The sequence below is a fragment of the Ursus americanus genome, chromosome 35 (genome assembly GCF_024610735.1).
Source record: "Ursus americanus isolate L20-20 chromosome 35, mUrsAme1.1.p, whole genome shotgun sequence".
Taxonomy (NCBI): domain Eukaryota; kingdom Metazoa; phylum Chordata; class Mammalia; order Carnivora; family Ursidae; genus Ursus; species Ursus americanus.
The window spans coordinates 27,619,666-27,646,444 of record NC_142161.1 but is presented as its reverse complement, the minus strand read 5'-3'; the positions used below and the strand labels follow the sequence as shown (position 1 = coordinate 27,646,444).

General features: G+C 42.3%; 1 protein-coding gene across 9 annotated transcripts in view; it reads left to right on the top strand.

The window, feature by feature from the left end:
* Window positions 1-26,779, top strand: part of TRIM9 (tripartite motif containing 9) — a 108,428-nt gene that overhangs the window by 50,592 nt on the left and 31,057 nt on the right. For all 9 annotated transcript variants that reach the window (XM_087859074.1, XM_087859077.1, XM_045798650.2 and 6 more), the window contains exons 2-5: window positions 9,250-9,345; window positions 11,585-11,707; window positions 23,583-23,693; window positions 24,814-24,967. In XM_087859074.1, coding sequence (XP_087715200.1) covers window positions 9,250-9,345; window positions 11,585-11,707; window positions 23,583-23,693; window positions 24,814-24,967 — 484 coding nt within the window. The remainder of the gene's footprint in view (window positions 1-9,249; window positions 9,346-11,584; window positions 11,708-23,582; window positions 23,694-24,813; window positions 24,968-26,779) is intronic.

The window sequence follows — 26,779 nt, the reverse complement described above, 5'->3', positions numbered from 1 at the left end:
TTACAAAAATTTTGAATAATAATAGTACCCACCTTTGCTGGGTTGTTGTATGAAAAAAAGATGTGTTAATATGTATAAGGCATTACAGGCAGTGCTTGCCACATAGTAAATATTATCAAAGTGTTATATAGCTATTACAAAGGGGGAAGTAGCATATTTTTAGTCAGATGGGAAAATATTTATAGCATATTAAGTGAAAAGAGCAGATTTCAAGACAGCAAAAGATATATGACATCATCCCAATTTAGGTGATACATATTATACAGAGACGTACATATCTGCCGATTGATAGGCAGTATTACTGTATACAAGATTTCAAGGATAAACATCAAGGGTCTGTTATCAAGGCTATTGATATATCTGGTGAGATTATTTAATTTTTTTCTTCTATTAAGTTTTTTATTTTCTGATTTTTCTGAAAGGAGCATGTTCTGTTTTTGAAATATGGGGGGAAAGTTATTTCTTAAAACAAAAACGTCTTCCTCCCACTAGTTATTTCATTCTAATCACTAGAGGCTTGAGGAACAAATAATAGTCATCCTAGCTTTAGCACTTAACACTTGAGCCTCTGAAAGAGCACAGTAAAAACTGCGTTTCTGTATGAAAAATAGTTCAGTGATTTTTCACTTCATCATATGTATTTCTAAGAGCATGTTTTTAATTAGAGAAAAGCTCTCGTTTGAAGACTGAAAGTTTCTATCTGGGACACTTAAATACTATAGAGAACTGAAAATTTCTTGATCTCAAATCTGTTCTGCTTCCCTTAAAACTGTGCCCTGGTAGTGTCAGACAATGTGCAATACCACCTGGAAGGACATGGCGGACCACTGTGGACATGAAGGCAGCCAAAGGGATCCACAGAGAAAACAGCTTTCTGGGAAAGGACTCAGAGTCTGCTGACTAGGGCCTTAGAATTCTCCAAAGTGAAAAGGCAGCATACACACAAAGGAGATCTAGCCTATAGTACATCTCTGGGATGTAAAATCCAATATTTACACAAAGGCTTAGCTCAAGGAAGGCATATTTTTGATCCTCAGCTGTAAATACTTAGTAACTGCCTAACAACACACCTATCATGGTTTTGAATATCCACAGAAAGGCATGCTCTCTGACAGAGCCTTGGGCAGAGTGGTGTTGACCTTGAAGCCTCTATGCTCGCTGCTTTATTAAAGTTTCATGCCTTCCATCGCAACAATTGCTGCATGAATTCTTTCACAGCTTCCAGCACTCTGCAAAAGCCATAGAGATGCGGCTAAGTGAACCCCCCCCCAAGAAACTGTGAGCATTGGGTGAGGCAACAGTTTGTTGTGGGTTTTTTTCTTTTTCTTATTTTTTGTTTTGTTTTTTTGCTGTGCCTTGAGGCAAAGAGTGACTCTTCTATCTTGCTGAAAAAACCCTCCATGTTGATTTGCATCTCAGCTTGAGAGTATCCTGTCTAAGGCAGAGAAATATTTTAAGTTTGGTTGATAAAGGCCATGCAGAGTATAGCTGGAATTCAGACTCCAGCCAGAACTATGTCTGGTGAGGAAAGCAGATACTTCTCATTTGCCCTGAGAGGTGGACAAGCTACATTTCTGTTGTTAGTTGTTAGAATAGTCTAGTCTTCTGCTTCATTAGAGAGCCCATAAGAGAGAACTTTTATTTTTTTTTTAAAGATTTTATTTATTCATTTGACAGAGATAGAGACAGCCAGCGAGAGAGGGAACACAAGCAGGGGGAGTGGGAGAGGAAGAAGCAGGCTCCTAGCGGAGGAGCCTGATGTGGGGCCCGATCCCATAACGCCGGGATCACGCCCTGAGCCCTGAGCCGAAGGCAGACGCTCAACTGCTGTGCCACCCAGGCGCCCCAAGAGAGAACTTTTAAATGGAAATTATTAAGCCCAGAATGGTGGTGGTTTCAGACCAGTGATGGTTCCTTGAGGGAAGGGAATGTGTTTACTTTCTTTATCATTGTTTTCCTAGCATGAATCACTGTGCCTGGTCCATGATAAAACTCTGTGAGTAGTGATTAAATTAAATCAGGAAGGAAAAGATTACAATTGCTATCTGTATTAGTCAGTTTTGCTACAGTAACAAACAGCCCCTAAAAGCTCAGAGGCAAAGGTTTATTCCTTGCTCATGTTTTGTCCTGTTCCACACGTCTTCTTTCCAAAAGCCCACAGCCGCTGTGTGGGATGTACACAGTGGTATGCAGGTATGCTGGCCAGCTCGTGCCTGCTCACTGCTCAAGAGCTGACAGTACACACCTCTTCTAACTCCACATTCAGTGATGTCATGTTGGTAGCCTGAAACCAACTATGTATTTACACCTTTGAAATTGGCAAATACTACAAATCAGAATTTGGGTTTTTTGCTTTTGTTTTTTGAGAGCCAATTTATCAGCACACCACTGGATTCAAAAAGCCAATGAGCTGGCAGAAAAACCACAGTTTCTTTAGGCTAAAGCAAATCACATGGCCAAGAATGACAACGGGGTGGGGACACATGCTCCATCTACAGGAGGCACCACAAGTCGTATGGCAAGGATGGGAAAGGAGCAAGTAGTTGTGAACAATAACAACCTAGTGCTCTGTCTGGATAATCGTAAGTGATCAAACCCCAAATTGGGACATGTGGTATGACAAAATGTTTTAATGATTTGTGTATGTCTATTTTAACATAATTCTTACTATAAAAATACTGTTATTTACGAATGTTTACAATATGCCAGGTGTTGCATAGAGGAACTTTATATGTATGATTTCATATAATCCTCACTACAGCCCTCTGATGCAGGTACTGTTGTTATCCCCATGTTGCAGATGAGGAAACTGGAACCCAGGAAGTTCAGTGTTTTAGATTGGGGCTCCTGGACACAGACTCAGAGTTCTGAAGGGATGGTTAGTGCTGAGTGCTCGCAGTAGACCCAGCTGTAAGGAAGTGAGAAGGCCAGGAGTGAGCAGAGGGTGAACCTGCAGGGAGTTCTGGAGCTGGGATAGTCCTTCAGGGTTGTTCTCAAGTCATGGCCAGGAGGCCCCAGCAAATCACTCATGGGACACCGTGGAAGGGGGCACAGCCCGGAGCAATGCGGTTCTCCACAGACAAGAAAGACTCACAGAGTAATCTATCAACAGTGATATTCCCAGCAGCTGGAAGAAGGGTGCAACAGCCTGCAACAGGGAATCTGGGCAGAGCACCACAGTATTCACTACCTTAGGTAATATGCCCATGGTCCCACAGCAAGTAAAAGGCTAGGATTTAAACCCCAGTCCATCTGACTTTAACGTCTGTCCTCTTAACCCCAGTGCAGATTAGTGCCTATTGCCCTGTCTATCTCAGTCAGTTGCTACCATCTGGTGAAAAAAATAGCATTTCTGGTCCATGTTTATGGTTTCCAGAATGACTGAAACAGAATGTTTGAATTTGAATTGTTATTAAAAAGGTCAGTGGTATTATGCATTAGCTTTTGGTGTGGATGTTTGTGTACTTGTGTGTGCAGCACTAGCCCTGAGGAATGGGAAAGGGGATTATAAGGAGCAGTGTGTTAGGTGCATCATGTCTTCTTCCTTTCTTCTTGTACACAGCTTATATCTCACATTCACAGTAAAAATGGTATCATTGGTTTAATATATCAGAGATGTGCCAGCTCAGGCAGTGGACATGCTTCCTTCCCTACCCTTAAAGTTAACCTGGGCCTGCTGAAGGGTCAACTCATTGCCCAAGATGGCCCCAGCTTCCCCTAGGTCGGAGCCAGGGTTAGCCACTGTCAGAGATAAACAAAGCGGACACCAGTTAAAGTGGTAAGGACAGATTTCAATCAGTTATATACTATTGCAATAGGGAAAGGAGTCCAGCATGAACTGAACTCAACTTCAATTTGTACAGAAGTGACTGGGCATTTTAAAGGGAGAATGAAGGAATAGGGAGGTGATGAGCTAGGGCTCGGGAGAGTCAGGGAAGTGAGAAATTATAGAAAGTGGGAACGGGTGCTGGCCCATGTGAAACCCAACTGGGTTTGCTAACTGGTGCTTATGGAGTTTAGGCCCCTATCCTCTTACAGAGACTAGGAGACAGGAGCCCTATCTTCAGGTGTTGGCTGAAACAACCAGTAAATTCTTTTGGCAGAAGACTGACACTTTAAGGGGTCTAGGGTTGTGCTAGGGATGTGGCCATAAGCCATTAAAAACTTTGTTAGTGTTTTGTTCAAGTCTTTATGGGCCAAAGTTGAGGAGAGGGTTCAGAGGAACCTGGCTACAGTTTGGCCACAGGGAGGGTCTTGGTCACAACCAATTAGCGATAAGCAGCAGTTTAGTGGACCCAGGTCAGCTGCCCACTAGGCCCCTCTGATACCAGCCTTATCCAAAGCCAAGAGCTTTCCAACACTCCACTGATGACTTATATACACATGTACTCTCACACACATGGTTATACTCTCACACACTCTGTTCTCATGCTTGCTCACACATACACATTCACTTTCTTTCTCATTAGCGCACACACACACACCTAGGCTACCTGTTTACGATCACAGTCTGTTCACTGCCCCTGCCCTGCGGCTGGCCCTCATCCCCAGACAGGCCAGCCTGTGGAGCTTCTTGCCACCTAATTAGTGAGCTGGGGCTGGGGTATACCCAAGGTCTTCTATCATCAGAGAAACCAGAGGAGAGATCCCTTTGTGCGGGGAAGGAAAGGTACAGGCGGAAGTGGAAGTTTTAGCCAGGAAAATCAGTCCCCCTGGAGTTCAGCTCAAAGGTTCCCCAAATTCTAGTCACTCAGTGACTTCTCATTCCTTTACCTGAGTCCACCCTCAGCCCAGTGCCTCCCAAGGTCTCAGGTCAGTGCGTGGTAAAGTCAGCGCTGGACCTCAGTCCAAAGCTTTTGGCTACTATCCATGGGTCTCACAGGAGACCCATGGATCTCATTGACAGGTCCTTTTCAAATTCACCAAAGAACTTTATGCAGGAAAAAAACTAGGTTAACTAGCTATGCCATGGTTTACACTATAATCTACCTTTTAAACATAATCAGGTTTCCTCATAATCAATCCTCATCCCCTCACCAACTCACCTTCCTTGGTTTTACATGCTCTCACCATGGGTGGTTTTTATTTCTTCCTGCATTTGTGAGAGAAGACTTCTCTTTGGACAGTGGAAGCAAAGAGCACAACTTTGGAGTCAGACTAGGGTTTGTGCTCCTGCTTTTATATGTGAGTCGTGAAACCTAAACTCAGGTATATCCTCTCTGAGCCTCTGCAAAATGGCAGGGTGGTGATTGGGATTAAATAGGATGCCCATTGAAAGCACCCAGCAGTTCCTTGCTAATAAGAAATGACCAATATTTTGTAACTGTTCGAATTTGTTGCCTTTACTTTTTAAGTATAGAATGTCAGTAATGTAGTAAGACTTAAAAATCAGCATTCCTTCCAGAAAAAATTGTTCTTCTAGAGGCCTCACTTCAGAATCACATTGCATCAATTGTCACTTTGCTCCTGTGTTTTGTGTTGACCCTGGTACCTGGGAAGGAGGTGGCCTGGGCCACAGCCCCTGAGCGGAGTGCACTGTGACAGAGTCACAGACTGTTGCTTGTGTGTGGTCTCACCTATGTTGCACTAATTCTTTAGGGTTGACCCTTTTTGACCTGTCCCATACCTGTAACTTCAGCTCACAGACAGCCAGGAAGCTTTCCTTCATTTGTCTAGATTGTCGTCATCTAATCTTCGTAGTAAACTGAGGGAGGAAATAACATATGAATGATGTTCACGGCAGAGCGAGGAAAGGAGACACCACCCTCCGCAGCTGGACAGATGCTCAGCAAGGAAGGTGTTGGTCAGGACTGAATCCCATCCCTGTCTGCCGAGCCTCAGTAATAGTGGGTTGCAAACCGTCCTCCCCCAGGGCTTCCAGGTTGAGCTTCTGATCCCTTATAACCTTCACTCCTTTGGAAGGTGAGGGGAATCTGGGCAGAATTGGAGGAGAAAAGCAGCACAGGAAGGAAGGAGGACGGGAAGTGCTTTGTTTCCCTCCTTCAAGCTCTGAGCAACTTGCCCTCTTTCTGGGAGATCTTGGTGATTCAGAGCATGCTCTGAGCTCTTGCCTCCTTGGCTGCATTATTTCCCCACTCTCATTCACTTTCTGATCATGACACCTTTTCAGAAAACTGGAAGACAGCTATCCAGGAAATCAGAATGGCATTGCTTAGGCATTATAAACCGCTTCTAATGGCTACTGGTACAGCCAAAGGTGCTGTAAGGAAAACACACTACGTATTTGCATCTTTGGTGTTCTGGTATAAATTCACAGGGCTGCTCTGCAGTGCTGAACACATTTCTGTTATCCCACAGCAGGAACTTAAATGCTTCTGGGAAACAAAATCAATCAATAATAATGTTCTTTTACATCAGCTATAGCTTATAAATGTGATCAAAAGCCTATCCTATAAAAGCAATGCACACATAAATCCTTATAATAAGAGCATTTTCTACTGATAAATAGTTTCCAAGATTTTTCATTGTCTCCTGCTCAGTTTCTACAAGTTGGCAAAGCTTCAGAGAAAGGTTTTTAGATATTTATCTTACAATGCAGTTGTTTATCAAATACCGGAACCATTAGCCAGGAAGAAGGCATTCCTGCGCTTGAAAAGAGGCACAAAGGGAGGTAATCTGCAAATGAATTGATTTTTTCAGTTCACTTACTGCTTTGCCATAGAAAAACCTGGGAGCGGATGAGGCCAGTACTCCTTGTATACTACGGAGTCATTTTTTTTCCTAAGTAGATAGCAGTACCTGGTCAACAATTCTTCATGGGTGTCAGGTCTAACTTACATTGCACAATTAAGTACCAGGCGGGGATACAAGAAATGAGGTGGCTTCAGTTCTGGGTAGCTGAATGAACGTGGCTTCTATATTCCAACATCCAAATGTGGTTACTAAGGCAGAGGTTATAATAAAAGGGGGAAGAAAACTGTGGTAGCCAGCAAACTTTTGCTCGTTCAGAAGTAACAATAAGAATGTCTCCTTTAGAATATGTCTCTCATTGTGTTGCCTGCCCCTCTAAATGAGACCCTCCTACCCTCCTTCGTCCCCTGGGCTCTTGGAAAAAGTTCTTGAGAAAACTTTTACCCCAAATAATAGGTGCAGCTGGGACCTGGTAATAAATAATTGAGTAGCCCTTGAAGCATCGTAGGCTCACTTTGGGCCTTTTCTTACTCAGCTGTGTTGGTCTAGCCTCCCTGAGTCTGAGTACATAGATCCAAGTACAAGTGATGAAGGATATTCTCCAACAGATCCTGTTCCAGGGATGAATCTGCTCTGCAAATCTCCTCAGTCAATCTGCAGGTGTTTGTGAGCAGGAAGGAAGAAGGCAAATAGGAGTTAATAACCAGGTGGCCTGGGTGGCTCAGGTCATGATCCTGGAGTCACAGGATCTAGCCTTGCCTCAGGCTCCCTGCTCAGCGGGGAGTCTGCTTCTCCATCTCCCTCTGCTCCTCTACCCCAAACACCCCCACCTCATGCTTACCCTCTGTGTCTCCCTCTCAAATAAATAAATAAAATCTTAAAAAAAAAAAAGTTAATAAGAACCAACATTTATTAAGCATGTACCATGCACCAGAGGGGTTCTGAGTTTTAAATTATTTCATTCAAGGCCCATAACACCTAAGAATAGTAATAGTCTTCTAATTTTATGGAGGAGGTAAAACTATGTATAAAAGTTTGAACACGGGCGCCTGGGTGGCTCGGTCGTTAAGCGTCTGCCTTCAGCTCAGGGCATGATCCCAGGATCCTAGGATTGAACCCCTCATCAGGCTCCATGCCCCGCTGGGTGCCTGCTTCTTCCTCTCCCACTCCCCCTGCTTGTGTTCCCTCTCTCTCTCTCTCTGTCTCTGTCAAATAAATAAATAAATAAAATCTTAAAAAAAAAAAAAAGTTTGAACAGCCAGTAACTGGTAGCATTTATGAATTCAGAGTAGTTCCCTTAACCATTACGCATAGCTAGCAGGAACTTTTGCATTGGTGAAGGCACTAAACCCTCATGATAACCCAACTACAAAACATTATTATGCTTCCCATTTTTTACATTGGAGTAACTCAGGCACAGGTAACTTTCTCAAGGTTACATTTAGTAAGGCCTGTGTTCTTTCTACCTCCCCACATTGCTTCTATCAAGCATTTGGCATGCATATTTTTAAAGAGATCCAGTGCCCAACTTTGTATTTAATAAGGCAAATATAAGAGAAGAACTTTCACTTAGCCTTATACTCTCTAGCTCTATCCATGTGGTTGCAAATGGTAAGATTTCATTCTTTTCTATGGCTGAGTAATATTCCCTTGTATATATATACCACATCTTCTTTATCCATTCATCTCTTGATGGACACTTGGGCTGCTTCCATAGTCTGCCTATTGTAAATAATGCTGCAATAAACATAGGCATGTGTGTATCTTTTCAAATTAGTGTTTTTGTATTCTTTGGGTGAATACCCAGTAGTGGAATTACTGGATCATTTGGTAAGATGAAGGGGATTAAATGTAGCCTTAATTTGATGAGCACTGAGTAATGTAGAGAATTTTTGAATCACTCTCTTGTACACCTGAAACTAAGATAACACTGTATGTTAACTACACTGGATTTAAAAATTTTTTAAAAGACACAGAAACATTCATTAGACCAAGAGATATAATCTTAAGATTCTGCCCTTTCACTTGAAAGGGAAGAGTGGTTGAGGTATTATGTTGGCAAGGAGGGGAGTGGGCTTTAGTTTTCAAAGAAGATGTTGTGGGAATGGAGTTTGTCTCTGTAATTTACAGGAGAGATGGGAGGATATGCCTAGGCTGCTAGGAGAAGACTTTGCATCAATATTCTTCCTGCCCCAGACCCAGACCAATAGCACTTTGGCCTAAATCATTTTGACAATTATCACATCATCTGACTCACTGTTTTCTTTTAATTTCAAATTAAATAAATTATTGCTGAATTAATTAAATGAATTAATGAGATGAGGAAATTCCAGACAGATATCCGGGGGCGAGGGCCTCCGAAATGGCCAGTAGTTTTACCTGCTTCAGAAGACAAAGTTCTCAGGAGCCTGTGGAAGGTTCCTGGATGCCATTATTGCCAGAATCCTCATGTACAAATGTTGGCTAAATGTCCCAAGCTCTGACAAGAAGAATCTGAGGAGGTTGAAAACTCCTGGGTCTTGGATTAAACAACTCTGTACGACCTTGTTGCTACTTCCTGAGATTACAGCTCCACGGTTTCCTTCTTTATCTTTGCAGAGCCAGCTCTCCCAGGCCCTGAATGGACTGTCAGACAGGGCCAAAGAAGCCAAGGAGTTTCTGGTGCAGCTCCGCAACATGGTCCAGCAGATCCAGGTATTGGCAGCACCTGAGACAGAATGCAACACCCCCCCCCCCCCCGCCATGGGTTCAATGTAGCTGCATCGTGGGGAAATTTGTTTCTTCTACTTTTCTGTGTTGTGGGGAAATTCCAATTATTTTTTCCTGCTCTCTTCTAATACAAACACACGTGCAGATCAACTTCAAATATGCCCCCTTCTCGAGGTGGTTCTATTTTGCCCACAAGCCAGCAATACAACATGGTTTTCCAAATAGCTCCTGTCTTCAGCACTGACTCCTAATTCTCTACTACTGTGGATTCAGAAAGAGGCCTCTTTCTGAATTCAGAGTCATAATTGTTGAGTTTTTTAATCTCCACAGGTTCCCAAAACACCTTGTAATAATTATATCTTATCTGATAATAACAAACAGGTCACATTTTCCCTTTTCTCCCTACCTCCCTCCCTCCCTTCCTTCCTCCTTCCCTTTTTCCTTCCTTCCTGCCCATAGTAATTCTTCTTCTCTACTTAGACACTTAAATATTTTCCAGCCAAGATCCCCCCTGGTAGTATAATTTCAGATTGCTTTATTTGGATGCAATGACCCACAGATCGGCCCACATTTGAGAGCTTGTGAATTCTCCACTGTTGCTAAAGGGAAGAACCCATAAACTGCACGAGATGCTTAAATAATGACCTTCTGCACTGTTTACTGTTCTTATGTTCTGAGGTTGCCTCACAGAGATAACCTCCACTCTGGCCTCCAGTAAATTGCTTTCTGAGTTAATATTTAACCCATGTCAAGGTAGAAATATCTTTTTAAATGTAAGCCAGACTTTCAAAGCATCTCACACTGATTTCCTCACCCTTTTTTGCATATATGCTCATGTTAAAACTTTTGATTCCCTAACAACCTAACAGTTGTACACTTCCCTCTGTTTTCCAGAGCAACAGAGGTTATCAGTCAGTCCCTTCTTTGCTTTTGTCTCTGCACCCCACCTCTTCATCAGAGCAAAGCTTTCTTTCTGCTCTGCCTCAGAACCTGTAAGAAAGCTACCCTCATCCTCCCAATATTGCCCTGCATGGGAAATAAAGAGCTCTTAAACGATGTTTTCTATAGGACTGCTGAGTACTCACAAGCAGTTGTCATGAAAGCCAAAACTTCACACGTAGAAGTCGTTGCTCTAGCAGTTACTAATGCACACCTTAAACGAAGAAGATCTGGCATTTGAGAAGTTATCAGATACCTATCGGTATGTCCTTGTATGGAGAGACGCAGTTCTTTATGACTTTGGGAATAAATTAAAATTCAATCGGCTAAGCTGTTCTTTCTTGCCAGCCCGTAAAAGCTTACGGTTAACTCAGTCGGATGCTATTTTTCAGTGCTATTCGTGTATATTGAGTATTCATCTTTCATTTGCTATGAATTACAATTGTTTTGCAGATTATGGTTTGACACTCAAAATTACATATTGAAAGGATGACTGTTCATGAATGCTTATGATTTAGGAGAGAATTGCTTGAAAGAAATGTCTACATCATGTATAGATTTAAATCAAGTAAAGAGTTAGATCTGGCATTCGATTTAAAATCATGGAGAAGCTATAGTTCATTTAGAACGTGGTTAGCTTTCTCTCCACAAGTGGCTGGTTCATAACCTGTACGGTTGGTGGATGCCTGCTAAATATACTAATTGTTCTTGACCACCTATGCACATTGTTTGCTTTCCTTAATGAAAGGAGCAAGTACTTTTGCCCATGATTATTCTTATAAACTTCTGTTGTCACTGGGTTATTATTTTAAATTGAAGACCACTGCCATCCTCTTTCTTCTCTTTCTTCTTGAATTTAAAGATTCTTTAATTCTCCTTCCTCCACCACACACAACCCATTCAGGCAGCCAGCCTCTCTGAATGCCACCTTCCACCATATATAAGTGGACATAACACCGGCTCTCAGAAGGATTCATGTTCAACTCTACAAACTGAGCTTTATTTTACACAATATAATGTGAACTGTGGAGATGATTTCCTTTTGATAAAAACAAATTTATTAAGTAATATTTATCTTTTTCATTGTAAAATTCAAGGGAACACTACCACTGTAGAGTGAAATTTATCCAGTTACTTTAAAAATGCTAAATGTGCATTGTGGACTTCCTTTTCATCTCCTTCAGCAGGGATTTCCACCCCACAAATGGGCAGGGGAGCTCTGTTTTTTCTGGCAGCCCAAGGAGCCCAGGGGCTTTGGGGCTAAGACATGTGCTCTCTTGTGCAGGAGAACAGTGTGGAATTTGAAGCTTGCCTTGTGGCCCAATGTGATGCTCTCATCGATGCCCTCAACAGAAGGAAAGCCCAGCTGCTTGCACGTGTCAACAAGGAACATGAGCACAAGCTGAAGGTGAGTGCTGTGCCATGGGGAGAGCGGAAAGCCAAGGAGCCAGGCTCCCAGGGCCAGGATGGACAGGCTAGATGGGTAGGCCAGATGCCCACAGTCTTGGGTGGCCAGTGGCCTGGAGGGCAAGGAGCCAGCATCCCTTCATTCACCATGCACGCCCCCATTTATCTCACTGGTATTTGTTGAGTGACTCCCCTGGGTCAAGAATTACTCTGGGTACAGGCACAATTAGGTAAATAAAAATTACTGCCCTCATGAGGCTTATATTCCACCAGAGGGGATAAACAATAAGCAAGATAAGTAAGTAAAATATGCAGTATTTAGTAAAAAGCACTAAGAAAAATAATAAGGACTAGGGAATGTGAAGTACTGGGGAAGGGGGTTGAAATTATAGACTGGGTGGCCAGAGTGACCATACAGAGGCCAAGGTCCTTTTGAAATAGGAATGGAAACCGTACTTTGTAGAAAAAAAACAAGATTTGTCTTCACTTCTGAAGTGAACTGTGCAACTGGATAGCTGCACAGACTTTTATCATCATACTGTGGAATCAATTGATTATGAGTTTGGGGCCCCATTGGCAAAAAGATTGCTCTTCCTGAAGACATCTGATACCCCATCCATTGGAGCAGGGCAACAAGATGTGGGAGCAGGCTGGAGAGATGGGAAGGACCCAGCAGGAGGGAGCTCAGAAGTAGGCAGTCAGCAGAGGTCCACATGCATTGCCAATAAGCCCCAGGGTAGCTACCAGAGGGTGGAGGGTAAGGGGTATGCAGTGCCAGCCTGCTTAGGGCAGAGGGAGAGGTGAGGTCGAACTACAGGTTCTCTGGTGGGGTTAGGCAGTCAACATCAGGGAGCTTCAATAGTGGGCAGCAGAGAATGGATACGACCTCAGGGGAGCTCATGAAAAGCCCCGTAAGCATCAGATACACCTAGATGGTTTGGAACAGGCTGTAGTCTCCAAAGAATAGGGGAAGGCCCCATTTCTAAACAAATGGGATTCCAGTAGGAGAACCAAGGAAGAGTTTCAAAATGAAATAAGAGAACACTGCTTACAAGATTTGGGGCTCAAGCTTGGTGGCAGGGAAGCTTCAAGCCAGGCCAGTACCCATCTTATGGTTACCAGGCAATAAACTAGTTGCTAACTAGGGCATGAGTCCGTGGCAAGATCCGTGGTAAGACTGGCAATGCTGAGCCCTGAGCAGCAGAATCACCAACCTTCCAACTTTACTCTGTGCCTCAGCCACACACGGGGACCCCGAGCCCCAGGGGGCGCGGCCAGAAGGCAGGGGGCCAGGCAGCCTGATACAGAATAGCCGCTCCCCAGGGAAGCTTAGTTTTCTCCAAAAGTAAGAAAACCCCAATCTAGCTTCCTCCTCTAAGAGGCTCCCTCTTCCACGACCCACCTGCTGCAAAACACAGAGCCACACACCTGCTTTTTCCTTCCAAACAGTCAGTGTTATATAATGTGGCTGGAATATAAACCTTTCTCCCCGCTTCAGGTGTCACTCTGAGAGGGCCTCTAGAACTGCACCAGGCAGGAGGTAGAGCTGGGATAACAAGGCCCAAGCCTGGGGCGCCTGGGTGGCACAGCGGTTAATCGTCTGCCTTCGGCTCAGGGCGTGATCCCGGTGTTACGGGATCGAGTCCCACATCAGGCTCTTCCGCTATGAGCCTGCTTCTTCCTCTCCCACTCCCCCTGCTTGTGTTCCCTCTCTCGCTGGCTGTCTCCCTCTGTCGAATAAATAAATAAAATCTTTAAAAAAAAAAAAAAAAAACACAAGGCCCAAGCCTGAAAGAGCTCCTGAGGGCTAAGCCCCATGAGGAAGTTTGCTGGCCTGACCCCCTCTGGTGCTCGGTCAGGGCCATATCTCTCTGAACATTCCTGATGAGACCCGGGCCGTACAGTTTTATCAAGGAGAGGCACAGAAGATTCCTTGATAAAGAAAATTGCATGGCTTGAAGTTAAATCTGAAGCAGGAGTTGGGAAAGAAAAGTGCACAGGGCTCTAACATTCAGAGAGCCTCAGCCTGTTGGTTTGGACAGGAAACCAAGGCTGGCAATGATAACACTCCTTCCAGAGACGCCATTACTGTTTCTTAGTGGTGGGTTTAACTGGAAGACCCTGTTAGGTTCATCCTAGAACGAACTCAAACCTGTTTCCATACCTGCTCTAACATTACGAACAGAGAGTCACTATAGCCCTTCATCGCACACCCTTCAGACACCTAGAACTTTTATTGTACAGTGGAACTCAAATATCACTGGAATCGCTTGGAGTTCTTTAAAGTAAAACCGTAGCTGTGTTTAGGAAATGAGCTGAATGGCTGGGTTTTCCCTCTACATGGTAGACCAACCATTTTGGTATGTAGTCACCAAATGTTAACTTTTTCTCAGTGGAAATCTCTTTTTTAAGACATTGCAGACACCTTCTTGGTATCTTTAAACAGAACACGGTGAACCATTTGTGATAAATCATACACGGCCTATGGCGGCCACTGCAGGTTTTCTACATGGCAGAGCCATGAGGGCAGCGATCTGGACAGAAAAGGGAATTGCAGATTGAGAAAGCATCATTTATCCATATTAACAGCAGCAGAGGGGCATGAGAGCCCCTAGGAGCCCCTGCATAGTGCTGTCCCTGCGGGATGGGCTGTGCGGGGGCGGGGGGGGGGGGAGCACAGATAGAGACCTCACAGGAACGGCTGCTACTCGTTGCTGAGACCACATCTGGGGACAGTCTGTACTGGTGACCCGCTCCAGCGGGGCACACTGATGCGCCCGGGGCCACGGAGCAGAGGCAGCTGCCTGCTCTCATTCCACCCTGCCCAGCGTGGAGTGCCCTGCCCCAGATCCCCAAGAGCCCCGGAAACAAGAGGCAGGTGGCTGGTTGTCCCTCACGGCAGCAAAGCTGTTCTGTCTTCTGTTGTGAGCGATTTGTTTCTCTGCTGTTTTCAGCGGATTGTATGTCCCTACTAAAAACCGCCAGCAGCGCCGACAACCCTGGGACTGCGGACGCCAGCCTCCAAGTCTCCCTCCCTCTGCTTTTCTCCTCCTGCCTTTCCCCTTTCTTGTCATTTCTGTTGCTACTCAGATTTGTGAGAAAAGACTGGCCTTTTATAGACATCCCTTGCCAAGCACAGTACTTCTTTCTGTCTTTGTTGGCTGACCCATCACTCACAGTCGGGCAGGGATAATCTTATGGTCTTCCGCTCCCCTTTGGCAGAGTTCTCCAGGGGCCTGCTTTTCGCTGACAAAGAGGAGAGTTGTGTGTGTATTTTTCTGGCAACTTTCTCTTCTTGAGCAATCCAAAAGGCTGGGGATGCTGGAAAGGGAGTGTGTACAAAGCCAGTCTTTATCATCTCCTCATGCCCCTCTCTGAAAGCACTGATTGCTTGAGCAGATTGGATGGTTCTGGTTCTGAGACAAGCCCGAGCTGAGAGGTGAAGAGCCCAGCTTCTGTGTCATAGAACACGGGGTGTGAGGACACACTTTATCACTTACTAGGTCTCTAACTGTGGGCAAGTTTCTGGCTCAGTTACTATCACCTGTGGGTAAAATCAGGCCAGAAGGGGTGGTCACCTCACAGAGCATTGCCAAGCACTTAGCACAGTCCTCAGGAAATGTTAGCCCTTAATGTTGTTAGCATTGAGAGAGAATGCCTGGAAATGTAGTGGCATCAAGCACACTGAAGTGCTCCTAGGGACTTACTTTCCCTTAATACCAGAGTATGTGGTGTAGAATTAGTCTATACACAGGTGCGATTGCCTCTGAGCCTAAGAAAGTGGCTTGAGTTTTTAATTGATCACCCTATAAAATAGTTCACAAAGTTTGGTGAGCTATTTTTAAAGTTAGTAAAAAAAGGCTTTGAGACATATGTATGCAGCTGTGACCATATTTTAAGAATATTTGAGATATAAATTATGGTTAATACTATTCTGTGGTTTGAAAAAAAAAACACTGGGAGACAGATTTCTATTTTCAGGATGTGGTGAATGAATCAAATGTCAGAAAGCTACTGAAGGGGAAAAAATGCTTTTGAGCTTTCAAGAAATACTACTGATTCGTGGTTGGGACTACTTGGGCAAAATCCCCACAATAAGCACCATAAACCGGATCCCCCAGCTGTCTTGTTTGAACTAGGTGTTTTGTTACCATTCTTCCTGGGCCTTCCTGACCTGAGTAAGGCCTTAAAATATCCTTACTGTCTGTGATCCGCACAGGGAATTTGTGACTACGTTTAAATGTGCCATTAAATGAGATCCATGGTTTTCTCAGGAAACTTACAAATGTCATTTCTCTTTTAGTAACCTCAAAGAAATATCTGAGAATGGTTTTTATTTATGTAACACTCAGAATTTGAAATAATTCTACAATCGTCTTAAATGTATATTTGCTCCAATATATTTTAGAGTAAATTCATATGAATAGTACAAGGTGACAGGTGTCTTCTTGGTTACCTTTCAATTCTAAGATTGTCTGGAAGAAAATAAAGTTATAGTTATTAGAAAATATTCTGAAAAAGTCTAATCTTTAATTTCCATGTGTGGTTGGTAAATGAACGTACCAACAAAATTACCCAGCGAGAATGCTAAAAGATAATGATAAAGTTTGCTGTTTTTCACAGCTTTTCATTTTTACAGCAGACCTCCACATCCCAATTGTAACTATATACAGAATGTTTGACTTTGAAACCAAGTGTACTGTTGGACTTTGTTAGAGTCATATCATTATTGTCATCATTGTCTTTATTATTATTTACCATGTATTGCCTGTCATGCTCCCATTATGTTTATTTTAAAAATTAATTATATGGTCATATAATGCAGAGTACAAATTTACACTAGGGACATTATTGGCTTGTCAAATTGCTTACTTAAGCTATTTTGCCGTTGCCTCAAAACAGGCTAGTAATCTTTTGATTTAGATTGGGCGGGGGGATGGGAAAGAAAGAAAGAGCGAAAGAGGGAGAGAAGGAGGAAGGGTGGAAGACAGACCTATCCAAGCTTACAGATTTTTTTTTAAATAATTAGATAGGATTTGACTGGCTAGAGCCATTACTAGAAAGAAAAAGCAACAAATTTAAGCCAATAATCAGCTCAAACCCAGTAAAACTACTGGCAATAAGGTTCTATAAGTCCATTACAATGAAGACATTTGGAAAAATTAGGCACAGTGGAACACTTGAAACCTTTGACTGCCCTTCGGGGGCCAACTCTAAAATTTTAACCACAATTATTATGGATTATAAGGCTATCATTAATGGGAAATTCATTTGGCAAATGCTGCGATCCTCTGCTTCCTACATGTAGGAACAAAAGTCACAGAGGGACGGTACAGGACAGAGTGCCCTGGTGCGCATGGAATCACCAGGATGCCACCACACACAGCTGGAGCTCACCACAGTTAGGGGACACTCTTCTGAACACTCTTTACCCACTTTGGCAATGTCAATGGAGGACAGCCACAGACCTCTTTAACGCCCTTTGCCTGATCTCAGACTGAGTGACATCCCTTACCTCCAGAGGGCAGTAAACACATACTTTGAAGGTGAGAGTAATGTGTGTCTCCCTGCACCTCGCAGCCTGCAAAATACCATGTTGTATGCATCACTTTTACTATGGCCCACGATAAATGGTAAATGTTCTCCTGGGTGGGTGGGACCACACCAAAACCCGTATCTCTCCAAAGGACTTGTATTTCTTCATTAACTTCTCTGTACGGGGATGTCGTATTCCACACACTAAGTGTGTACTTTGCATACCCCACTCAATGTTTATTGATGAGGCTATTGGTGGCATTCACACTTTTGGAATGGAAATTTCAGTTTTGCTGTTAAAATCTCAAGCCTTCTAAAACAGATACATGTTTTATTTAATAGAGCTAAGCAATCCTTTTCTTGATTAAAAATGCAAAGCCTCAAGACTGGTCCTTGAAATGATTAGTTGCCATGTGGGTAAATTAATAACATTAGTACAGAGAGTGGTATCAAGAGAAGGCGGGGGAATAGTTGCCTATAATCATGTGAGAGAATGGTGGCATGTGAAATATTAAAAATGCTCTTCCTTAATTTAAATGCCTCTAAGTTTTAGTGAATATAATGATAATATAGGGGATAATATTCTACTCTAGGAAAAAAAAACACAAGAGAATTTGTTATTTTACTAGATGAATCTCATGGCCATCTCTTCACCTATAACTCACAAGTGAATCCATTCCAAGCATTTGTTGGTCATCTTGCTTTAGGAATGATGGTACATGTAGAAACTCCTCTCACTGACCGAAAGGACCTGTGAAGAATAAATTCTTCAACCTTGCATCTTGAGAGTACTTGTACCTTACATAGAAAAAAAAAAAGGATTACCTTATATACTTAGGGAAACTGTTTTAAGCTGTGATGGGAAAGTATAAATAATATTTAAGAAAGAATTTCTTGAAATAAGAGAGAGAATGTTAGTGTTTACTTAGACTAAAAATTCATTAGTGGTATCCCTGCAGACCCCATGATGAGAGAAAACAGTATGAGTGAAAGTATTTATTAAGAAGAATAAATAAAAATTTTAAAGAGCCACACGCACATAAAATGGAGAGGTGAATGGAGGTAGAGGAAGGTGTCAAGGTCAAATTGGGTAAGATAAGGAAATTCACTTTAATTAACTTCAGTTCTTGCTGCTGGTTGTGTTACATGAGCTGAGTGGAGGGAAGAGATTGGTCTACTAGAGACGGGATGGGAAATGTAGTTGTGGATATAGGCAGAACAGAATTTTACACTTGTATAAGCTATCACGGATTACTCTATGCTAGTGAAAATATTTGAGCATTCAGAAGGACACAGCAGTCCGTTCTCAAACTCACCTTTTCTGAGTAGGTGTCAGTGACATATCTTGACCCAAGGAATGACCTTAATAAATTTGCCACTTAACAAAATAAAAACGTTCAAGTGATCAATAGGACTTGCCATCCTGAACAGATGGGGACCGCTAATAAAATTGTGAAAGCCTTCCCTGAAACTATGAACTAAAGATTAATTCATTGTCCCCAGAGAGCTGGTTTAGGCCATAATGCAGATGAAAGCGGGAAGATTGTTTCCCAGTCCCTGTTTGTGTCATTCTTGCAACTTGCGCATTTCCTTCCTAAGAAAAGGAACTGTTAACTCCAGCCAGCTGCAAACATGGTGCGAATGGTTTCTCTGGAGCCTCAGAGCAACTGCGCAGAAATGTGGAACTCAAAGAAAAAGTGACGTGGCCTGGCTTCCCAGGAATTGTTTTCCCAAAAAATAAAACAAGAGATGAATAATAATAGTAGTAGAAATAACACAGAGTGAAGAAGGTAACAAGAGAGCTGATAAAAACACTCAACTAGAGAAAAAATATTTATACTCTTAGAAGATCTAATTATTTGGCTGATTTCCATAGGATGGAAAATCTTGCCAAATTAATTCAGAAACTAGATGTCAATTACAACACACCCAAAAGTGCTGCTTCTGGGAACCCTGTAGTTTAATTTTTAGCAGTGATTTTTATCACAGGCTTTTGGGGTCATTGTGAAATGGTTGATTAAAATGTAAAAAGATGGGCCAAAATCCATTGTTGCAACAGTGAGAGTTGAGAGCCAGGAACTTAGGGATATTGAGTCCTTCCAAGAAGCTTGAACGATAGAATACAGGAGCCAATGGCAAAGCCCCTCTGAAAGTCACCAACTCTTTACTACAGTGAAGCTTCTTACAAGTCGTTGGAGAGCCCCAACACTCAGACACTCCTTTGGCATCAAATGAATCTTGCTTAAGAAGGAAGTTTATAGAAGCAGACATGGAATTTTATGAGGCTTAATTACGTATTTATTTCAGTACATTTAGGTCATAAAATTATCATTGATCTGAATGCTCTGGGAAATAAACACGACAGTTCAAGTCTATTTTGCCTCAGCAGCAGACTCACTTTGGGTTACAATGCCCAGATCTAGTCTGTGCTTGTTATTCACACTTGAACACCAGTCAGTTATGCATGCTCAGTCCTAGGACAGATGCCATTTGGATAGTGATTGCCGACTGCTGAGGCTTCTGCTATCTAGAAGCATTGATGCACTGGCTACCAAAATATCAGAACATTTTCTGGGAACAAGTTAGTTATACCTAAGATAGCAGAGAGTAGCATATTAGCTGTAGGTCACCTGTCCTGGGTTTTTTATATATTTTGGGTGTTTGGTGGTTTTCCCCCCTAAGAAGCAGAAACTTAACCTTCCTGTTTACTTTTTATTAAAAAAAAATAAAATAATTTGCATTCCACAAGCCCAGACCAACAGATAGGGGTGGTGGTTTGACAGAATACTAGATGTCAGAAGAAAATAAGTCAATCACTGAATTTTAAATTTGATCTCCCCTCTCCCCTCCAAAAATCACAAAACAATCTTCACATTAAAGTTGGTTTCTTTCACCAATTCTGATATGGAGATTTTAAATCCTACACTTTTTTAAAATTTTTAATTTTATTAAAAGTGAAAAAGTGGTAATAAATCATCTGTCAAAAAATTAGGAGACTCCATAGAGCCAAAACAATCGTGTAAAAGGACAGAACTGGAGTTCTCACGCTTCCCGATTACATAACTTAACAGCCACGCTACAATAATGAAAACAGTATGATTTTTGACAAGGGTGCCAAGACCATTCAGTGGGGAAAGGGCAGTTTTACAACAAATGACACCAGAAAAACTGGCTATCCACATGCCAAAGAATGAAGTTGGACCATTACCTAACACCATATACAAAAATTAACTCAAAATGGACCAAAGACCTAAACTTAAGAACTGAAAGTATAGAACTCTTAGATGAAAACACAGGGCAAATGCTTCACGACACTGGATTTGGCAGTAATTTCTTGGATATTGCACCAAAGGCACAAGGGACAAAGGAAAAGGTAGACAAATTGGACTTCATGAAAATTTATAAATTTTGTGCATCAAAAGCAAAAAAACAAACAACCCAATTAAAAAACAGGCAATGGACTTGAATAGACATTTATCCACAGGAGATATACAAATGGCCAATAAGCATATGAAAAGACACTCAGCATCACTAGTCATTAGGGAAATGCAAATCAAAACCACAATGAGATGCCACTTCACACCCATTAGAATGGCTATTATTATTTTTTTAAAAAAAGATAGTAATAAGTGTTGGTGAGGATGTGGAGAAATTGGAACCCTTGTGCATTGCTAATGAGAATATAAAATGGTGCAGCTGCTACAGAAAACAGTATGATGATTTCTCAAAAAACTAAAGTAGAATTACCATATAATCCAGCAATTCCACTTCAGGGTATATACCCAAAAGAAGTGAAACACTTTCACAGATACCTGTATACCCACATTCATAACAGCTTTATCCACAATAGCCAAAGGTAGAAGCAACCCAAGTGTCCATCAATGGATGAATGGATAAACAATATGTGGTATGTACTTACAATGGAATATTATTCGGTCTTAAAAGGAAGGAAATTCACGAGTGCCTGGGTGGCACAGTCAGTTAAGCTTCTGACTCTTGGTTTCTGCTCAGGTTGCGATCACAGGCCCTGCATTGGGCTCTGTGCTGAGCATGAAGACTGCTTGCGTTTCTCTCTCCCTCTCCCTTTGCCCCTCTTGCTCATGGTCTCTCTCTCCCTAAAACAAATAAATCTTTAAAAAAAAGGAAGGAAATTTTGACATCAGCTACAACATGTATAAACTTTGAAGACATCATGCTAAATGAAATTCGCTAGTCACAAAAGAACAAATACTGTATGATTCCACTTACATGGAGTCCTGGAGTAGTCAAATCCATAGAGACAGAAAGTAGAATGGTGTTGTTGCCAGGGGCCAGTAGGGAGGGAAGAATAGAGAGTTATTGTTTAATGGGTACAAAGTTTTAGTTTGGAAAGATAAAAACAATTCTGGAAATGGATGGTGATGACAGTTGCACAACAATATGAATGTATTTAATGCCACAGAATTATCTAATTAAAAATAGCTAAGGTTGGGACACGTGAGTGGCTCAGTCAGTTAAGCATCTGCCTTTGGCTCAGGTCGTGGTCCCGGGGTCCTGGATTGAGTCCCATGTCAGCCTCCCTGCTAAGTGGGGAGCCTGCTTCTCCCTCTCCTCCCTGCTCGTTCTCTCTCTCTCTCTCACTGTCACTATCTCTCTCTCAAATAAATAAATAAAATATTTTTTTAAAAAGAGCTAAAATTGTAAATTTTATGTTATGTATATTTTATCACAATAAAAAAAAATGAGAAACACACACCAGCATAATAAATGGATGAATTGTCAAAAAAAATTAGGAGGAATTTAAATGTACAAAAATAGAGGAACAGGAATGATTAATTAGTTATGATAACCCACTCAGTGGGATATTTATGGAGCCAGTAACATCTATTGATGGTGGCAACATGTAAAATGCCTATGGTATAGTGTTAAGTGGGAAGGAGGTAAAATTGTCACATATTATGATTGCAACTATAAATATATCTAGCTCAAGGATGAAACCTAAAAGGAAATATCAAAATGCTTTAAAAATTTGCATTAGAATGGTGAGATGACTGCTTTTTTTGTCTATTTTCCAACTGTTTTTTGAAAGTAGATGTAATAATCTTTAATGGAAAATGTAAAATCAAAACTGAAAAGGAACAAAGAAAAAGCTTTTTTTCAATAATTATTATTAAAACTCCTTTTAGTTATTATTTATAAAATCCAGAAGGCTGGATACTTTTGAGGCTTTTGCAAAGTAGTATAAATATCAAGGATGTAAGTAATTGACGTTCCTAGAAAACTTGTTCCACTCTAGCCTCAGAAACCACTTCAGGGGGGCGCCTGGGTGGCACAGCGGTTAAGCGTCTGCCTTCGGCTCAGGGCGTGATCCCGGCGTTATGGGATCGAGCCCCACATCAGGCTCTTCTGCTATGAGCCTGCTTCTTCCTCTCCCGCTCCCCCTGCTTGTGTTCCCTCTCTCGCTGGCTGTCTCTATCTCTGTCGAATAAATAAATAAAATCTTAAAAAAAAAAAAAAAAAAAAAGAAACCACTTCAGGATTTGCGTTACTGAGCAGAGGACATGGAAAATGAGCATATTCGAAGAAAGAAACTTTCCAAGGACTGTCGTGTTTGACACTGGGCAAAGACAGCTTCCCAGAGGCAGAAACTACACATTCAGAGAGATGCCTTTCTAGGGTAAAGCAGACTCGCAGCACGGTAGAGAGCCTTTCAAACTGCTCTCCCACGGGCGCCTAGGCGGCTCAGTCAGTTAAGCGTCTGCCTTCAGCTCAGGTCATGATCCCAGGGTCCTGGGATCCAGCCCCGCATCGCTCGCTGATCAGCAGGGAGTCTACTTCTCCCTCTCCCTCTGCTGCTCCCCCTGCTCATTCTCTCTCGCTCTCTCATTGTCTAAATAAATAAATAAAAATCTTTAAAAAAAAAACAAAACAAAAAACTGCTCTCCCAAATGAGGCAGTGACTGCTTCTAAGTGAGTTATACTCAAAACTTAACTCTGCGTCCATCTTTGGCTTCCTTGCTGTCATTAGCTCATTGTCTTTCCCCATCCTACCATCCACTCAGGGAGAAGAATCAGAATGAGAAAGAATTGGGGTCAGATGGGGACGTTTGCTCTTTAGAAGAGAGGCACAGGGTGGGAGCGGGTGGGTGATTGTTCACAGAACAGAAGCTGCAGCCACACCTCGGGTTACTCAGCTCCTCGTAGACTCTCCAGGACCTCCCACTTAGAACAGCTCACAGTACCAGCTTCCGGGAAGATGGGGAGCAAGGGAAGCCTGAGGAAGACGTCCCTTCAGGCACCACAGTTTGCTGCTTTTTCATCCTGTGCCACTTTGGACCATTCTGTTCTCTCATCAATCCTAGGTGGTTCGAGATCAGATCTCTCACTGCACAGTAAAATTGCGCCAGACCACAGGTCTCATGGAGTACTGCCTGGAGGTCATTAAGGAAAATGATCCTAGTGGCTTTTTGCAGGTAAGTGCCAACTAGTTTCTACTTCAGATTCTCAGTGTCCCATGAAACTCAGTCTACAGCGCCACAGCCAGACTCCCCGCAGCCCTTGCTGAGCATGGATCCCTCCACAATGGAACCCACCTTCACACTGCCATGCACATGTGGGCACCAGCAAAACTCCACTGACTTCCTGAAAGTCTCTGCCACCATGTGCTACAAGATTGAGAAGCATATGGGCTTCTGAAAATTTGTTTTTGTTCATGTTTAATCATGAAAATGTAATTCCCTGTAAGTTCCTCCAAAGCAGAGTTACTGCCTTGCCTAAGAACTGGGTCCCTTTCCACTAATATCTTGGACAGCGTTGTCAGCTAGAAATGTCTAAATATGCAAGGCTTTCACCTTCTTGACAGTTTCTACCAGCCAATTAATCAGTGATTTCCCAAATAAAGTGAAATTTTTTCATTCCTTGGATTTCTCATGATTTTTTCAGTGTTGTTTTAATGAGATGTGATGATGTCAGCTGAATTTTACTTAAGTTTTGATCTCAGTGATTAAGGGAGCTTTTATTAAAGAATACATAGATTCCTTCCAATTTGCATTTTATCAAACTGGCCAAGAGTGACAAAGGAGATTAAATATAAGAAATGAAAGAGTTCTCTATCAAAGAATAAAGTGATACAGAAGATGATGGGCTTAAAGTGTAAGAAATTCCACTTTACAGATTACCATATGCAGCCTCTCTAAACTATTTTATAAAACTCATTCCAAGCATTGACAGAATACCCACACCTCCTCTTAGAAACTTAGGGCTTTTAGTTCTACTAAAATTAACTGACCACCAACATATTATTTAATGTTGTTGGCTTTTAGCTGATTAGTCATAAAGAGCATTAGCATATATCCAGGTTTCCATTAGAGCAGTTTACAGCTGCTAACTATTTATAGTGGCTCCCTCTGACTCACGAAACCACCCAGGTTTGCATGGGTGACCCTTGTCTTAATAGGCTTCTCACTGCCCACATGGAGACAGGAGAGGTATGAGTCCCAAGTGGCTTGGTGATGCCCCCAGAGAGTGGAGGGGCGGTGCTCTGCGTCCAGGGTGGTGGTATATTTCTTAGGCTGTGGCCTTTGATGTGATTAGATCTCCGACGCCCTCATAAGGAGAGTGCACCTGACTGAGGACCAGTGGGGGAAAGGCACGCTCACTCCCAGGATGACCACGGACTTTGACCTGAGTCTGGACAACAGTCCTCTGCTGCAATCCATTCACCAGCTCGATTTCGTGCAGATGAAAGGTGCGTGTCTGCGTCCCCCCAAATAGAGCAACATCCCGAGCGGATGCTGGTGCCTGAAGCGGGATCGAGGCTTTGTGCCAGACTGCAGCAAACAAAAGGCAGCTGGCAGGTTTCTAAATCACCTAAGAGGTAGGGAAGTAAACACACACAATAGTACAAAAGTCTGGAGTGGCTCCTAGCTTATCATGTAGCCAGGTGACCTACCTCTCAGAAAGCCAGATAAATTCAGGTAAACTCAATGCTTGCCTCTTTAAGAATCTTAAGACATGTCAGAAGCCCAGCATCAGGGAATAGCTGACATAAAAAAAAAAAAGATATGGAGATAGAGACCACATCAGTGTACATAAATAAAATCTCGTTACAGAAAATAACCCAGAAATATTGATATAAATCAAACCAGTCCAGAATTGAAATGACTACTATCATGGATAGGTGGTGAGCGAATGGTTGAGCCCGAATTAGTGGGAATTTGAGAGGGTCAGTGTTGACCTGCCAACACTGGTCAGGAAAATGCAAGCCTGGTTACCGAAGGGTAATGAAGGTTTGAAATAAATTTTAACTTTTTAAAGGTAAATGTGATTTATGTGATTAAGGGATATGCAAGGTCTCCGAGATTTTTTGGGTGGCTGGGGGAAGTGCAAGTACCTAAAATTATCTTAAGGAAAATAACTCTTTCAAAGAAAAATAAAAAGCCAACCATGCAATGATATTTTTATGGCAGTGTAAGTAATATCCATTGGAAGAATATTCTTTTTTTAACTTTCATGTTGAAATATTTATACATTCACAGGAAGTTGCAAAAATAGTAAGGAGAGGTCCTGTGTACCTGTAGCCCAGTTTCCATCAATGGTTCCATCTTGCATAACTATCATCATATATCAAAACCAGGAAACGAGGGGCGCCTGGGTGGTTCAGTTGGTTAAGCATCTGACTCTTGATCTCAGCTCAGGTCTTGATCTCAGGGTTGTGAGTTCAAGCCCCACATTGGGCTCTACACCCACCATGGAACCCACTTAAAAAAAAACAAAACAGGAATTAGCATTGGTACAGTGTATATGTATCACTCTGTGCCATTTTGTCAGGTGTGTAGAGTCATCTAACCATTGCTGCAATCAAGATACCACCATAGAGACCTCCCTCATGCTACCCCATTACGGTCATATAGTCATACCTACACCCCTTCCCTCCGCCATTGCCAATCCCTGGCAACTACCTATCTCTTCTTCATCTCTGTAATTTTGTCACTTTCTTTCTTTTTTTTTTTTTTTAAAGATTTTATTTATTTATTTGACAGAGATAGAGACAGCCAGCGAGAGAGGGAACACAAGCAGGGGGAGTGGGAGAGGAAGAAGCAGGCTCATAGCGGAGGAGCCTGATGTGGGACTTGATCCCGGAATGCCGGGATCACGCCCTGAGCTGAAGGCAGATGCTCAACCGCTGTGCCACCCCGGCGCCCCATAATCTTTTTTAAAACTGAAGAAATTGATTTGCTCTTTGCTTCTCCCAATTTAAGCAGGCACCTAATAAAGGACTTAGAATTTAGTGCTTTAAAATTTTTGTTTTTAAGTAAAATCTACGTACTTCCTTTTATCAGACAGAGAAAAGCACCTAAGCCAGCAAGTTTTAGGGCTCTGCACTTACGACTCACATCACAGCTAAACTCCTCCGTGTACCTTGTGCAGGTATCTCTCTCATCCCTTTCATGGATTTTGCTCTTTCATTTTCAGTTTTCCCATTTTCCGTTTATTATGTATTGCTTTGGGATGATGCCTTAATTGATTTTTAGAGTAAAGAGTATATAGATTGTTAATA